This window comes from Lithobates pipiens, unplaced genomic scaffold, assembly GCF_037356315.1.
Source record: "Lithobates pipiens isolate NorthernLeopardFrog02 unplaced genomic scaffold, aLitPip1_a1.2 Scaffold_1, whole genome shotgun sequence".
NCBI classification, from domain to species: domain Eukaryota; kingdom Metazoa; phylum Chordata; class Amphibia; order Anura; family Ranidae; genus Lithobates; species Lithobates pipiens.
Genome location: NW_027507685.1, coordinates 64,757,201 through 64,774,484, shown reverse-complemented (window position 1 = coordinate 64,774,484; position 17,284 = coordinate 64,757,201). Strand labels below are relative to the sequence as shown.

Sequence of the window (17,284 nt, the reverse complement as noted above, 5' to 3'; positions counted from 1 at the left end):
TGAACAAAAACATGATGCTGGAATATCTTACACTAGATCTCACACTGTGGCAGGTAAAGCAGAACTACAGCATGCTGTATACAACATAAAATTTAAAAAATGTAATTTTTTTTTCTTGTTCAAACATTTTTTTAGGAAAGAAGGGTTTAGTTAACAACATATACTGTGGGCAAGGAAACCATTGTGAGATGTACAAGAGCAACAAAAAAGAAAAATGTACAACAGGAGAACTGGGGGTACAATAAGGTATTCAGATCTATGGGTGCTAGGCAATACAAGACATTACTTGTCAGGGGCAGAAGATCTGATTACTTAGGTAGATAAAGGATTTCACAGTGGGTTAAGTATGTTTTACATCAATAGGGTGAGAAAAGATTTGAAGTCAGAGTTGGTGGTAAAAGTATGGAGGTGCAGAAGACGAACTGAACACCAGGCTTGAAATGAGGAGGGGGAGGCTATTGCTGGGTAAAAAGACGGGTTCTTAAGGTAGGATTGTAATGGGTTGTGGGGGGATTGAAGAATATGGGGGGTCCACAGTTTATACCACACTTTAAGGGAGTGTGCTGTGATTGGATTGGTGAGATTTTAATTTAATTTTAATTTAATTTTAATGTTTTTTATAAGTTTCCAATATTTTATTCTAAAGTGCACTTCAGGCAGATATAAAAACAAAGTAGAAGTAAAGGCAATACAACCACTCTTTGCAAATGTTTTTTACATCACAAATGAAGCCGCAATCAGTCTCCTCAAAAGAGCTCAGGCAATGCTTGCTTGCTCCAACTTAAGACTTCATAAGATTGCTTCAAACAGTAGGGAAGTTATAGAAAATCTTATAGAAGCCCTTCCTGCCCAAGATCATTCTAGTGAGTTAAAAGACTTAGATTAGGGCACAGACTCACTTCCCATACAATGCAGCCTTGGTTTGCTTTGGGAATTAAAATGTCACATTTTTACTTTCCAAGTAAACACAGAGGAAAAGCCCTTTATCCATAGAGGTGTCCTGTCTACCATAAACAGCCCATATGATCCTATGGGTTTTTCAGCACCTGTTATCATCCGGGGTAAAACACGACTTAAGCCCCATACACACTATCAGTTTTTCTGCTTCAGATTTACCAAAACCATATAATATGAAGTCAAACCTTAGGAGTTTCAATTTGTATGCAATCAGGCATTGATGATTTTGGTAAACTTGAAGGATAAAATCTGCAGAAAATCTGATAGTGTGTATGGGGAAAAAGAGACATAACCTGTGAGATGTTAGACTGGGACAACCCTCTCCCCATCAACAGGAAGAACCTATGGGTAGAGTGGAAGGACTCATTAAAAGCCCTATCTAACCTCAAAGTTCCACTCCCATATGCCTCCATGCCATCAACAGAAGTTCAGATGCAAATACTCTGTGTATTTTCTGATGCTTCCGTTAAGCCAAATGCTACTGTAGCCTAGCTCAAGACCATAGACACTAAAGGGCAATGCCATATCGGGTTTGTAAAGGGTAAAGTAAAACTTGCACCACTCCCTGAACACACCATACCTAGATTGGAACTTTGTGCTGCAGTATTGGCTGTAGAGCTAGCTGAATTAATTGCAACGGAGACAAAGATAGAGATTCAAGAAGCTGAGTTCTACACGGACAATAAAGTGAGCAGGTTCCTCTTCATGTGTGTTATCTGCCATAAATTTTGTGGAATGTTACAGACACAAAAGATGGCCAATATACCATCTGACAGACTTTAGCATGAATCCGCCTTTCACTAATGTTGGACTTGATGTTTTTGGTCCCTGGTCTGTCACCACCCGGTACACCAAAGGGGGACATTCAGACAGTAAACGCTGGGCAGTCATATTGACCTGCATGTCTATTTGAGTTGTCCATATTGAAGTGATTGAAACAATAGACACTTCAAGTTTCATTAATCCTCTTAGACGTTTCATTGCAATCAGAGCCCCAGTGAAACTTATTCGCTCTGACAGAGGTTCTGATTTTGTAGGAGCAGCAAAGGAGCTGCAAATTCCTTCCAACTTGGACACTCTCAGTGTAAAAAGATACTTGAGTAAGCAAGGCTGCACATGGACTTTCAACCCACCTTACTCTTCTCACATGGGAGGTGTTTGGGAAAGGATGATAGGCATAGCCCGCAGAATTCTGGACTCCATCTTTTTGCAAGTAGGAACTGCAAGGCTTACACATGAATGCCTAGTGACCTTTATGGCAGAGGTCACAGCCATCATTAATGCCAGACCTTTGACATCTATTTCAAGTGACTCTGAGGATCAAGTGATTCTCACACCTGTTATGTTACTCACTCAAAAGACTGGCCTTGTTGGTGCTCCTGCTGAAGAGTTTTGTGAAAAGGACCTTTACAAACATCAGTGGAGACAAATACAAACCCTTGCTGATACCTTCTGGAGTCAGTGGAGGAAATATATCTCCACTCTTTAACCAAGGAGAAAATGGCATATTGAAAAACCTAATCTTAAACCTGGTGATGTGCTCATGAGAGATTGCCAGACACGAAGGAATGAGTAGCCTTTAGGTCTGGTCTGGTCACTAGAGTTCTACCAAGTGAAGACAAGCATGTCCATAAAGTTGAAGTCAAGATCTTCCGGCAGAATGAGGCCAAAGTATTCCTAAGACCAGTGGCCGAACTTGTTTTGTTGCTTTCTACAGAAGACTGTAAGTGACATCACATGACGTCAGACTGGGAGTGTTATGCCCACCGGGCTTCTATCCAGTTTACTTATGTTTATTTGCTTACTTATGTTTATGGGTGTTCTTGATTTACACCAAGCTAGTTATATGCAGAGTGCAGGTGCCACCTACTGTTCCCTTCCTTGTATAGCTTTGCTGTTTATAGAGGTTATATATTGTATTCTCTTAGAATGTGTTAATTAAGTTGTTAGGTATCAGTGCATTCTGGGAGAATTATCTAGCAGCAAGGATGGGAAGTGTTATCATTTGGGGGATTTTAATTATCCAGACATAGACTGGGCGGAGGGAACCATGCATTAGTCTAATGCTCTCCAGTTCCTAAATGTCTTGCAGGGAAATTTCATGGTTCAGATGGTAGATGCACCAGCTAGAAATAAAGTGTTACTGGATCTACTGATTACCAACAATAGAAACTTGATCACGGATGTGGAAATATGGGGCAATTTAGAAAACAGTGATCACAGGTCAATTGGCTTCAGTATAAATCACACAAATAGGAAACATAAGGGGAATACAAAGACACTGACTTTCAAAAGAGCCAACTTCCCCAAACTACGAACCTTGTTAGAAGGCATGATTCAGGATAAAATCTTAGGAACAAAGAACACGGAGGAGAGATGGGTTTGCTTTAAGAGCATATTAAATAAGGGCATTAGCCAATGCATCCCATTGGGTAATAAATTTAAAAGAGCAAACAAAAGTCCTGGATGGCTTAACTCCAATGTAAAAATGCATATAAAAGCAAAGGAGAAGGCCTTCAAAAAATACAAAGTTGAGGGATCATCATCAGCATTCAGACTTTATAAAGAATGCAACAAATGTAAGGGTGCAATTAGGGTGGCTAAGATAGAACACGAAAGACACATAGCAGAGGAGAGCAAAAAAAATCACAAGAAATTCTTTAAGTATGTAAACAGTAAAAAAGGGAGGACAGACCATATTGGCCCCATAAAGAAGGAGGAAGGACATCTGGTTACAAAGGATGGTGGAGATGGCAAAGGTATTGAATTTATTCTTCTCCTCAGTCTTCACAAGGAAATCTGGGGGCTTCAGTAACCAAAACTGCAGTGTTTATCCTTATGACACATCAGAGGAAGCACCACCGTGGTTAACAGAGGACATTAAACTTAACATTAATAAATCACTGGGACTAGATGGCTTGCATCCGAGGGTACTTAGGGAACTCAGTCAAATAATTGCTAGACCATTATTCCTAATTTTTACTGATAGTCTACTGACTGGAATGGTACCAGGTGAATGGAGAAAAGCCAATGTAGCACCAATATTTAAAAAGGGCCCAAAATACATCCCTGGAAATTACAGATCAGTTAGCCTAAGATCAATAGTATGCAAGCTCTTTGAGGGGATGATAAGGGACTATATACAAGATTTTAGTAACAAGAACGGTATAATTAGCAGTAATCAGCATGGATTCATGAAGAATCGTTCTTGCCAAACCAATCTATTAACCTTCTATGAGGAGGTGAGCTGCCATCTAGATAAAGGAAGGCCTGTAGACATAGTGTATCTGGATTTTGCAAAAGCATACAACACAGTTCCCCATAAATATTTACTGTACAAAATACTATCGCATGGACCATAGGGTGAGCACATGGATTGAAAACTGGCTACAAGGGTGAATTCAGAGGGTGGTGATAAATGGGGAGTACTCAAAATGGTCAGAGGTGGGTTGTGGGGTCCCCCAGGGTTCTGTGCTGGGACCAATACTATTTATTTTGTTCATTAATAACCTGGAGGATGGGGTAAACAGTTCAATCTCTGTATTTGCGGATGATGCTAAGATTAGCAGGGCAATAACTTCTCCGCAGGATGTGGAAACCTTGCAAAAAGATCTGAACAAATAATGGGGTGGGCAACTACATGGCAAATGAGGTTTAAGGTAGAAAAATATAAAATAATGCATTTGGGTGGCAAAAATATGAATGCAATCTATACACTGGAGGGAGAACCTCTGGGGGAATCTAGGATGGGAAAAGTCCTAGTAGATGATAGGCTCAGCAATGGCATGCAATGCCAAGCTGCTGCTAACAAAGCAAGCAGAATATTGGCATGCATTAAAAAGGGGATCCATTCCAGAGATAAAACAGTATTTTTCCAGCTCTACAAGGCTCTGGTCTGGCTGCACCTAGAGTATGCTGTCCAGTTCTGAACACCAGTCCTCAGGAAGGATGTACTGGAAATGGAGCGAATACAAAGAAGGGCAACTATTGGTTATGAGGAAAGGTTACAAGCCCTGAACTTATTCTCTCTGGAGAAGAGACGCTTGAGAGGGGATATGATTTAAATTTATAAATACCATACTGGTGACCCCCATAATAGGGATAAAACTTTTTTTCGCGGAAGAGAATGTAACAAGACATGTGGCAACTCATTAAAATTAGAAGAAAAGAGGTTTAACCTTAAAGAGGAGCTGCACCTAAAAAAAAATATTAAAAGCCAGCAGCTACTAATATTGCAGCTGCTGACTTTTAATAAAATCACACTTACCTGTCCCAGGTTCCAGCGATGTCGGCGGCAGATGACGAGCGATCGCTCGTCTCGCTGCTGCCACCGCCGCCATCCTCTGTCAGGGAATCGGGAAGTGAAGCATGACAGCTTCACTGCCCGGTTCCCTACTGCGCATGCGCGAGTCGCGCTGCGCGTCTCTTATGGTCCCCCGCTGTGTCTCTGGGAACTGTGTGTTTCCCAGAACACAACGGGGGGGGGGGGCGGAGCGTCTGCGGGGGTTCTGCGGCGGTCTGGCCGGAAGTGTGTGCAGTTAACTGGATTATCCAGGTAACTGCACCCCCCCTCCCCCCTGAAAGGTGCCGATTGTGGCACCGGAGGGGGGGAGGGATCAGATTAGCGGAACTTCCCCTTTAGGGTGAAGAACCGCTTTAAAGTACGTAGAAGGTTCTTTACTGTAAGAGTAGCAAGGATGTGGAATTCCCTTCCACAGGTGGTGGTCTCAGTGGGGAGCATCGATGGTTTCAAAAAATATTAGATAAGCACCTGAACGACCACAACATACAGTGATATACAATGTAATACTGACATATAATCACACACATAGGTTGGACTTGATGAACTTGTGTCTTTTTTCAACCTCAGCTACTACCGGTATGTAACTATCTAACTATGTAACTAAGCAATCTCTCGTCATCACCCCTTAGCGAGCTTAAAAAGTGAGTTCTTGTTATCCCATTCTGTGTTATAGAGCATTGTTTCTTTATTATATGCAAAATTGTACTGATTAATGTTTATTTTATAAATTTGTAGTTTCACCTGACTTGTTCCAATAAATTTAAAGTCAAAGAAATATGGTATCTGGAGATTATGGAGCAGAGATGTTTAGCTCTCTGTCCTAGAGACAGATCACCCACAGAGAGCCGCATTCCTTGGGGGCACCCATGCGCGCATGTTCATGAGTCCCGCTGCTGCTTCCATTGCCACAGACAGCAAGACTCGGCCCACCCCCTGTTCCTGTGTCACTGTATTTGATTGACAACAGCAGGAGCCAAAGGCTCCTGCTGCTATCAATCTATCAAATGAGGACAGAGACAGCGGCTAGAGCTGCTGGGCTCATGCGCATCACTGGAATGTGCAGGCTCAGGTAAGAAAAAGGGGAGGCTCTGGGACCAGCTGCAGCACAGAAGGTTTTTCACCTTAATTACTTAAAGCGGAACTGCAGTCTGCTCACATAATTTGTATATAAAACAGCTTTGACATTCTGAATCTTCTCTCCAATCACTTTGCATATTATTTTCTATATACTGGGATTCTGTACTTGCCAAATATTCTGCAGAGTTCTCCCTCCACTGAGTTTGGCTGCAACCACATAACCGTGGGCAGCTGAAGCTGCTGCCTGTTCACTTCCTGGATTTACACAGAAACACAGAGGCACACCTCTAGCTCTGCAGCCCGCAGCTATCATTGGCCCTCTTATGACTCACCCCCCTTTCCTGGCAAACTCTCACGAGAGTGAGAGAGAGAGCTGTGCATGATGTCATATGCCGAGGCATTTTTTTCCAGACAAGAAACAGGACTGTTTAAGTATAAGGTATTTATTGGCAGAAAAAAAAGGTTTTACTATCCAAAGTTAAAGCAACAAGGGCAGAAGATTTTATAGATGGAAAGATGAAAAAATAACGAAAGTTCCACTTTAAGGACCAGGCCTATTTTTCAAACTTAGTTTTTACAAGTTAAAATAATTTTTTTTTTGCTAGAAAATTTCTTAGAACCCCCAAGCATTATATATATTTTTTCCAGACACCCTAAAATTGCCGTCATTCCAATACTTTATATCACACCATATTTGCGCAGCGGTCTTACATGCGCAATTTTTTGGGAAAATTTTTTTGAATTAAAAAATAAGACAACAGTAAAGTTTGCCCATTTTTTTTATATTGTGAATGATAATCATACGCTGAGTAAATTGATACCCAACATGTCATGTCAATTTACGCCGCTCGTGGAATGGCGACAAACTTTGACCCTTAAAAATCCCCATAGGCGATGTTGAAAACTTTCTACAGGTTACCAGTTTTGAGATACAGAAGAGGTCTTTTGCTAGAATTATTGCTCTCACTTTAATGATCGCAACAATACCTCACATGTGTGGTTTGAACACCGTTTTCATATGCAGGCATGACCTAATTATGCATTCGCTTCTGTGCACAAGTTCAGCGGGATGGGGCGCTTTAAATTTACTTACATTTTTTTCTCATTTATTTAACTTTTTATTCTTTCACTGTCCTTTTAAGGTCCTTTAGATCACTTTTATTCCTATTACTAGGAATGTAAACATCCCTTGTAATGGAAAAAAAGAATAATAAGGACCTCTTAAATGTGAGATCTGGGGTCAAAAAGCCCTCAGATCTCCCATTTACACTTAAATGCAATAAATAAATAAATGTCTTTAACAAAAAAAAAGAATTCCCCTTAACCACTTAAAGACCAGCCGCTGCAGTTGCAATGCGGCAGCTCGGCTCTCCTGGGTGAATTGCTATCATTGTGCGTCGGCCGCTTTAGGGCCTCTAGGGGGCACAACGCTGGAGCCGATGTGCGTGGACGGCCACCCGCGATCGCTCCTGAGAGAGACAGAATGGAGATCTCTCAATGTAAACAGACAGATCCCTGTTCTGTCAGGGGAAGAGAGACAGATCTGCTGTTTCTAGCTGTTCCTAGTGATTAGGAACAGTGATCTGTCTCCTCCTCCTGTCACTACACTCCCCCCACAGTAAGAAACACCTCCATAGGGAACACCTCCCTAGGGAACACTTAACCCCTAGTGTTAACCCCTTCCCTGCCAGTGACATTTATACAGTAATCAGTGGCTATTTTTAGCACTGATCATTGTATAAATGTCACTGGTTCCAAAAAAGTGTCAAAAGTGTTTGATCTGTCCGTTGCAATGTCACAGGCCCACTAAAAATCACTGATCACCACTATTACTAGTAAATAACAAAAATTATAATAAAAATGCCATAAATCAATCTCCTATTTTGTAGACGCATACATATGGGCCTAAACTAATGAAATAATTAGTTTTTTTACAATTTTTTTTAGATATTTATTATATAGTCTTTTTTTGTTTATAGCTCAAAAAAAGAAAAACTCACAGAAGTGATCAAATACCACCAAAATAAAGCTAAAAAAAGGGCCTGGTCATTAAGGGGGCAAATCCTTCCTGTCCTTAAGTGGTTAAGACCATTGGGTGGAAGGGATGTTTGATGTTGCTTCCGTCATCCAATTTTATGGAACCGAGTAGGGGCCATCTTTCCCTCACTCAGCACCAGGCCTGTCAGGGGAGAGGATGCTACCGGCAGCTCAGGTAATCGGTGGAGATGACCAGAACGCGGCAGGAGGGGGGCCCTCTCCCACCCCCCGATAAAAGTGATCTTGCGGTGAATCCTCCTTGGAAACCACTTTTATTAGAAAGAGGGCGGTCCGTAAGTGGTTAAAGCATAGAATGCATTAAGGTGGAAAACCTGTCTCCGTCAACATAAGTGTTGTGCCCAGTTTTCATTTTAGTGATCCCATTGTGTTTTTTCCTTCTATCACTAATGTACCTAAAAAAGGTTTTATCTCATTTCTTCATAGCAATAGCAATTTCCTCCTCTCTCTCTGCTTAGACAGAACTGATAATGTGTTTGGCCTCCTTTTGTCCATTTTTATACTCTTCTCTGTCAGCTTCACCTCCTGTTTCATTGTATCTTTTATATGCTGCTTTTTTTTTCAAATATCATTTTAATTGAAATCTAATAAAGAGCGAGACCCAAGCATTACAATGATAACATAAGGATAATTGAGTCTGCAATAACATATCTCGGATCATATAAAACAGGTATACATAAGGCATAGTCACAGCGTACATTGGTAAACTTCACGAAGGAATTTGCAGTTTTTTCACTCATTAGTATCATATCTCACAATAGTGACTAAAGCGTGGTTAATAATAGGGTCCCCCAAACTTAATTTCTGCTTTTCTTGAGTAGTGACAGAGAAAGAGAGAAAGAAAAGGGTAGAGTAGTAAGTGGTAGAATGAAGGGGGGGGGGACAATGTAGGTAAGGAGACGACTGTGACTCAGGACTACAGAGATAGGTAGCTACTTAAAACTTTTATGCAAGGCCTATGTTCCAAAGAGGGTGTTTCCTTCATCAGAGAGAGTAAACATTTTCCAGAGACTCCAGGTCTTTGTGTATTTCTCACGTTTATGTAGGGCTGTGAGAATTAAGTCTTCAATCTTGTTTATATCTTCCACCTTTGCAGCCAATTTGTGGTGGGTCAGTGGATATTGCTGTTTCCAGTAAAGAGGGATGCAGGCCTTAGCGGCCATACAATGGACTTTTTATAGGTTATAGCAGGGATATTTGATGCATGCAACAGGAAAAATGCCAGATCATCAGGTATCTTGTATTCTGTGAATTTCTGGGTGATGGTACGGACATCTACCCAGAAATTCATCAATTTAGGGCAAGACCAAAAAATGTGCAGCAGTGTTCTCCTGTCTTCCCGGCAACACCAACAATGGTCCGAGATGGCAGGGTAGTATTTATGCTGTCTAAGCCCTTGTACACATGGTCGGACATTCCGACAACCAAATCCGTCGGATTTTGTCCTACGGATTTTGTCACAAAAACTGTTGCATACTCACAGTCGGACAAAGTTGTCAGAAAATCCGATCATACTTAACGTGATGACGTTATTTCGTTAGGATGGGACTACATTCAGGCTAGTAGCCAATAGCTTTGGTTTAGGAATTTGATCTGAGCATGCGTGGCACTTTGTCCGATCGAAATTCTCTACACATGATCGGACAAAGTCCGATCGGATCATGTTGTCCGAAAATTTTATAGACAAGTTGGAAAACTTGGTCCGTCGGATATTCTGATGGAAACAGTCCGATGGAGACCACACAGAGTCGGATTATCCGACAATACGGTCTGATCGGACACATTCCGTCGGAATCTCCGACCATGTGTACAAGGGCTAAGAGGTGTGAGGTACCATATGATCAGTATTTTGAAATTTGTTTCTTGTATTTTGGGGGGTATCCTAGGATCGGGGATAATAAAGAATCTTTCGTCATGAGGGAGGTTTGCAGAGAGGCTTGGGAACTCTGTAGTAGTGTTGTCCCTGTTATTGGATGCGATTTTACCTTCTGAGGCAAAGAATCCTAAAACCAAGGTGCACTCTTCAGGAGTATGTCTGTTTGGGCTTGTTCCAGTTGTACACAAACTTTGCCTAGATGGATTGCCTGGTAGTATGCCTGAATATCAGGTAGTGCCAGACCATCGTATTGTTTCGGGAGAGATAATTGGGTACAGGGAGGCAGGGTTTTCTGTGAGCCCAAATAAAACGGATGAAGAGTGCCTGGACTTGTTTAAAGTAAGATAGTGGTATCCAAATGGGCAAAGCTTGCAAGAGGTATAGATACTTCGGTAGAATGCACATTTGTGGAGGTTGCATCTGCCAAACCAGGAGTGTAAGCCTTTATGCCAGTTTTCTAATAGGACACAGGTTTTTGCCAATAAAGGTGGAAAATTGTGTTCATAAATACAGGAGAGAGCAGACGGGATGTATGTACCCAGGTATTTTAAAGCAGAATTTGTTCATAAAAAATGGAAACTAGATTGTAGGGATGGTAGGGTGTGTGTGTGTGTGTGTGTGTGGGGGGGGGGGGGTGTATCTCAACTTCCATAGCTTCTGATTTGGAGAAGTTCATTTTCAGGTTCGAAAGTGTTCTGTATAAGTCAAATTCTCGGAGGAGGTTAGGTAGTGATATCGCAGAGTTTGTCAGGGAGAAGAATAGGTCATCTGCCTGGGGTGATATCTTATGTTGGATGCAACCAAACGATATCCCCTGTATATCTGGACTCATTATGATTTTACAAAGGAATAGTTCTAAGGAGAGAGCAAAGAGGAGAGGGGACAGAGGCCACCCCTGTCTTGTCCCATTACCAATGCGAAAGGGGTCAGAGAGAAGTTAATTTGATTTCACCTGGGCTGTCGGGTTGGAATAGATATTGACTATCCAGCTGAGCATCATTTCACCTAGGCCAATATGACGAAGCACTGAGAACATAAAGTTCTAGTTCACTCGGTCAAATGCCATTTCGGCATCAGTACTTAGAAAAACGTATGGTGTACTGGTAGAATTTGTGACATGAAGGAGGTAAAGTACTTTGGTTCTGTTATCCCTCACCTCTCTGGTGGGAATAAAGCCCACCCGATCAAGATGAATCAACTTCTGGAGATGTTGGGCCAGCCGGGTAGCCAAGATCATGGTAAATAGTTTTAAGTCGATGTTCAAGAGAGAGATGGGCCTGTAGCTACCGCAAGACTTGGGGTCCTTTCCTTCCTTATGGATTACATAGACATGAGCTCCCAGGGTATCCTTAGGGTAAATTGTGTCCGAACCGATTGCGTTGAAAAGATTAACCATTTGAGGGCCTAATATCGGGAAAAGGGTTTTACCTGGTTTCATAGCGCCTACAGCTTGCTGACGTTCCTCTAAGGTGATAGGGAAATCGAATTCTTCTAGAGAGGGAGAGGAGTTGGGAAGACATAATATATTCCTCTATAGCAGCCTGAGGAGGTGATCTGTTCGGTAAGTTATAAAGAGAGGAATAGAAATCTCTAAATTCTTCTGTAATTTGTGTGGGCAGTACCCCTTTCTGACCACTGGGGGTTATAATTTGGGGGATATAGGTGGACAACTTATGTTCCCTAACCATCTTAGCTAACACTTTCCCACATTTGTCTCCCGACTCATAGCTCGTTTAATGGCAAAATTGTAATGCCGCTTTGGCTTTATAGTGTAACAGGTCAATGATCTGTTTGCGTAACAACCCAGGCTCCATCTCCAGAGTGGGACAGGAAGTGTGTTTGTGGCAAGACTCAGTGGAGGACAGTTTGTCGAGGAATCTAGTGAGTTGTTCATTTCATGCCGTTTTATTCAGGACCAATATTTAATGAGTACACCTAATTGGTCTATCCTGGTATAAACTTTATGTGGGGAAGAGTAGAAGGTATAATCCCTTTCCCCAGAGTGCTGTAACCTCCAAATATCAATTGAGCCCTTGTCAGGGGACAGAGGAAGAACCTGAGGAGGTGTCCTCTAAGGGGAGTAGGGGGACATTAAAGTCCCCACCAAGGATCAAATGGCATTCTGTGAATTCCAGAAGTGTTTCCAGGGTATGAAGAATAAAGATATCTTGATGTTCATTGGGGTCATATAGAGTTGCCAGAGTCACCTGCACTTCCCCTATAAGGCCCTTAAGGAACACATACCGTCCGGTGGGATCTTTAAAAGAGTCTTGACACTTCCAGGGAATTTTACTGGACAGCAATATGGAAACTTTGGACTTAGCTGTTGGGTTAGTGGAGTGATACGTCAGTGGATAAAATCTGTTTTTGAGAATTGGGTGTTTGTCATTCTTAACCACTTCAATACAGGGCACTTTCACCCCCTTCCTTCCCAGCCCAAATTTCAGCTTTCAGCGCTCTAGCGCTTTCAGTGACAATTGCGCGGTCATGCTACACTGTACCCAAATGAAATTGTTATCATTTTGTTCGCACAAATAGAGCTTTATTTTGGTGGTATTTATTCACGACTCCGTTTTTTTTTTTTGCGATATAAGCGCAAAAAAAGCGGAAATTTGGGAAAAAAACAATATTTTCTTTTTTCTATTTGAAAAGAAATCCAATAAAATCAAATTTTGTCATAAATTTAAGCCAAAATGTATTCTGCTACATGTTTTTGGTAAAAAAAATTCCGTTAAGTGTATAATAATTGGTTTGTGTGATCACGGACATATGTACGCAAATGATCATGTACATATGTGTGCAGGTGATCACGTACATATGTGTGCAGATAATCATTGGGACATGTGATTTTAGTGGGACATATGTGGGGGACATGTTTTTATTATTAGGGACATGTGTTTTTATTATTTGGGGACATGTATGTTTTGGGACATGTGTGTTTTGGGGACATATGTGGGGACTGTGTTTGTACTGTGTGGTGTGTTGTGTGTTGACACTACACTGATGATCAGTGAGTAAAAAGCTGTGAAAAGCAGCCCATACTCACTGATCATCAGCCGGCTGCAGCGATCCGCTCTCCTCTCCTCTGCGATGACTTCCGTGTGAGGAGAGGAGAGCCGATTGCCTAGCAACCGGCTGTTTGTTTACATCACATGACGGCCGTGATTGGACACGGCCGTCATGTGATCAGGAGGGCCAATCACAGAGCCCTCCTGCCGATCTGAGATGTGCCGTGTCCGGGTGACACGAGCACATCGGGATCGCGCCGCTGCGCGGGCGCGCGCGCGCGCGATCCCGCTACTCCTGAAGGACGTTCCTGAACGTCCTATCAGGAGCAGGCGGCTCCCACCCGGCCGTATATATACATTGGCCGGGTGGGAAGTGGTTAAAGTGGGTCCCCTGGATAAAAGCTACATCAGCATGAGAATGTTTAAAGTCATTCAATAGCATGCATCTTTTCCCTGATATGTTGAGGCCTTTCAGATTCAATGACACCACTCTAATGTTGTCCATTGTCATGTTGAGGGAGGGGGAAGGTAAATAAGGGGGAAGTAGGGGAACAGACAGGAGAACAATTAGATGTGCACAAAGTAAAGGGTAGGAACTATCAAGTTCAGGGCAATACCCTGATGAAACTAAATCTTGCAAGTAATAATCTTGTAATAGAATACGTCCCCCAAAATTCCGGGAGTGTACACTATCCTATGTGGGGGAAAGGTTAGCCAAGGCCCAATAAGAGAAGTCCCAACCCTTCCATCCAACCCAGCAGGGTCAAAATGCAACGGAAAGTAACAATGACAAAAAAGAAAAAAAAAATTAACACAAACAACATAGGGCATAAAGAGCTCATCTGGAAATATGAAGTGTCCCAAATGGTCTGCATCCCGGCCGTTCGGGGTCACACACTCACCAGTGAGAACCACCAAGGTCCCCGAGAAATACTTGTGCATCGTGAATATATGCTGATTTTTTTCCTTGACTATCCTACTTACCTCTTTTTTCTTAAGCCCCGTACACACGAGCGGACTTTTCAACATCCAAAGTCCGACGGAATGATTCCGTCAGACTATTCGATTGTGTGTGGGCTGCAATGGACTTTTGATTTGCAAAAGTCTGACGGACTTTAGAAAATGGAACATGCTTCAAATTTTTCCGACGGAACTCCGCCGGACCCAGTTCCTACCGAAAAATTTGCTCGTGTGTATGCTATTCCAACGGACTAAAACCGACGCTAGGGCAGCTATTGGCTACTGGCTATGAACTTCCTTATTCGAGTCCAGTCGTACGTCATCACGCTCGAATCCGTCGGAGTTTGGTGTGATTGTGTGTGGCCAAGTCCGCTCAGTCGAAAAGTCCATCAGAACTCTGTCGGAACTCCGGCAGAACTCCGGCAGAACTCCTTCGGAAGTCTGTCGGACATAAGTCCTCTCGTGTGTACGGGGCTTTATACTCATTCTTGCTAACTTCCCTGACATATAATCATGTTGCCTCCAGGATGGTAGACTTTAACAGTACCCACTGATTACTTGCTCCTGTCATTCTGCTCCAACCTTTCAATACATTTTTTACAAATTTCCCCATTTCAGTAAAATACCCTCTCACACAACTAGGGTTCACTTTGACTAGGGTTTTGGCACTAGATCTAAGTCAAAGCGGAGCAGTTAAATGGCAAATACTATAGTGCCAGCAACAAACGGCACAATTTCTCTAAAAGCGTAATGTAGATCCAGGTACATAAATAGAGAGCAAATGGATGATCACAATACTGTTTTGTTCATCTCATATCATCTGAGTAAGTTAATAGTGGCCCTGGTGGTTCAGCCATGGAAGGCCAAGGCAGATGTAGTCTGCAGACATACCTAGTTCTGCTCAACAAATGGAACAATTGCATATCCATTCAAGCTTTATTTTTTCTACAATGAAATATGAAGAATCAAGTTAGTTCATAAAGAATTTTCTGAACAAGTTGGAAAATCTCTGTGCATGGCAATTTTGACTTTTGCAGTCAGGGGAGGTCATGATGGCTCCAAAGTCTAGATTAGATTAGCTAGGGTAGAATGCACTCACATCCTTGGTGCTACTTTACAGTAATAAACTATGTCATGTTCTCTCCTCCTTCTTTGCCTTATCTGTAGGTCAACATGTTGACAGTAAAACATAAGAACAAGACAGTTATACCAGAATTTATGCTCATTGGATTCTCTATCCAGAAAAAGACAAAGTTTTGTCTTTTCATAATAATTTGCATTGCATATGTTGTTACAATGACAGCTAATGTCTTTATTATTATTATGGTAAAAACTGAAAGACGTCTTCATAAGCCTATGTACTTTTTCATCGGTGGACTTTCATTCATTGAGATTTGGTATCCTTCAGTCACTATCCCCAGACTCTTGTGGTCTCTTAAAACTACAAAGGAAGCAATATCCCCAGCTGGGTGCATAACACAATTTTATTTTCATTTTTCTCTTGGAGCAACTGAAATCTTTCTCCTGACTGTGATGGCTTATGATCGTTATGTGGCCGTCTGTAATCCTCTTCGCTACATGGCAATCATCAATCCTAAAGTTTGCACCATACTCATACTCGGGTCTGGGGTTTGTGGCTTTGTTTCAATGATTACTCCATGTGTACAGATTGCAAACTTGTCATTTTGTAGGAAGAACCAAATTGATCATTACTATTGTGACTTGGCGCCAATACTCAAATTGTCTTGTTCTGAGACTTCAAGCATTGAAAAGCTATTTTTTTGCCTTAGCTTGTTCATAATATTAGGCTGTTTTTTCTTAATTGTTATCTCCTATATTTGCATAATCAGGACAACTCTGATGTTTCCAACAGCTATAGGGAGGCGCAAAACATTCTCTACTTTTGCTTCGCACCTTATTGTTGTATTGCTTTTTTACGGGCCTATCATCTTTATGTTCGTCAGACCCACCACCGGTGACCTCATGCACTTGAATAAAATTGTTTCCATCATCCCATCAGTAGTAACTCCTCTTTTAAATCCAATCATCTATACTCTGCGTAACCAGGAGGTACATAATGCCATGAAGAAAACAGTTCAAAGATTTGTTTTCTCTGTAGAGAGCAATATCAATTAGAAAACTGTCTATAAGACCTACAAAAATGTAATCATATTTAGAACCATTAAATGTTCATTGAGATAAACAAACCACTTAGTATTGTGTTCACAGTAAGCTATGTTGTGCTATGCTAATACTAAACTTCCCATACATTGATTGGTGAAAAAATGCTCCTGGTGATATGGGCCTGATTTATCAAGCTTACTCTGCAAGCACTTACCATGAAAATGATGCTCACTTGCTCAGGCAACACTGTGCAAGCATAAATGAAACGGGTCACAATGGTTTCATAGTTTGTTAGGTTGAATTAAGATACCAGCCCATCCAGTTCAACCTGAGTGAGTGTCTACAATTGTCCCTATCCCTGTACATTGCACACTCACATTGATCCCTACCCGCAAGGAGCCCACTGTCCAAGGTCCCCATTCATATATTAGGGCCAATTTTGGACAGAAGCCAATTAACCTACCTGCATGTCTTTGGATTGTGGAAGGAAACTGGAGTACCCAGAGGAAACCCATGCAGGCACAGGGAGAACTTGCAAACTCGAGGCAGGTAGTGTCATGGTTGGGATTTGAACAAACAACCTTCTTACTGCTAGGTGAGAGTGCTAACCACTACACCACTGTACTGCCCATGGTGATGTAATTTAAAAGGGTGATTGATTGAAAATAATATGTAAACAACAGTTCAATTAAAATTATTTTCAAAAGGAATTTATTGAAAATAAGTATATGATCTAGATTTTAGAATTTTATACAATTTTTTTTTAAAAATGTAACTTTATAATTATGAATAAATAAAAAAAAACAATAATCTATCAGTATTTTTAAAAATATATTCTGTGTAAATGAACAAAATAATAATAGAATAAATGGTATAATTACAGTTTGCAAACAAAATAAATAATTCATTATTCATAAAATACTT

The 17,284-nt window shown here is 41.4% G+C and overlaps 1 protein-coding gene across 1 annotated transcript; it reads left to right on the top strand.

Moving 5' to 3' along the window:
- On the top strand, positions 1–16,978 carry LOC143988132 (olfactory receptor 6F1-like). The gene is made up of 2 exons (XM_077487455.1): positions 1–53; positions 15,404–16,978. Exons 1-2 carry the CDS (start codon positions 12–14, stop codon positions 16,370–16,372), a joined length of 1,011 nt encoding a protein of 336 aa, XP_077343581.1. The 5' UTR covers positions 1–11; the 3' UTR covers positions 16,373–16,978.
- Positions 16,979–17,284: the final 306 nt, after the last annotated feature.

Excerpts from the sequence above, each read along its gene's own strand:
- LOC143988132 (XM_077487455.1), top strand. The coding sequence starts at position 12 with ATGATGCTGGAATATCTTACACTAGATCTCACACTGTGGCAG. Across the intron at positions 54-15,403 it reads TAGATCTCACACTGTGGCAG|GTCAACATGTTGACAGTAAA; the intron begins GTAAAGCAGAAC and ends CCTTATCTGTAG.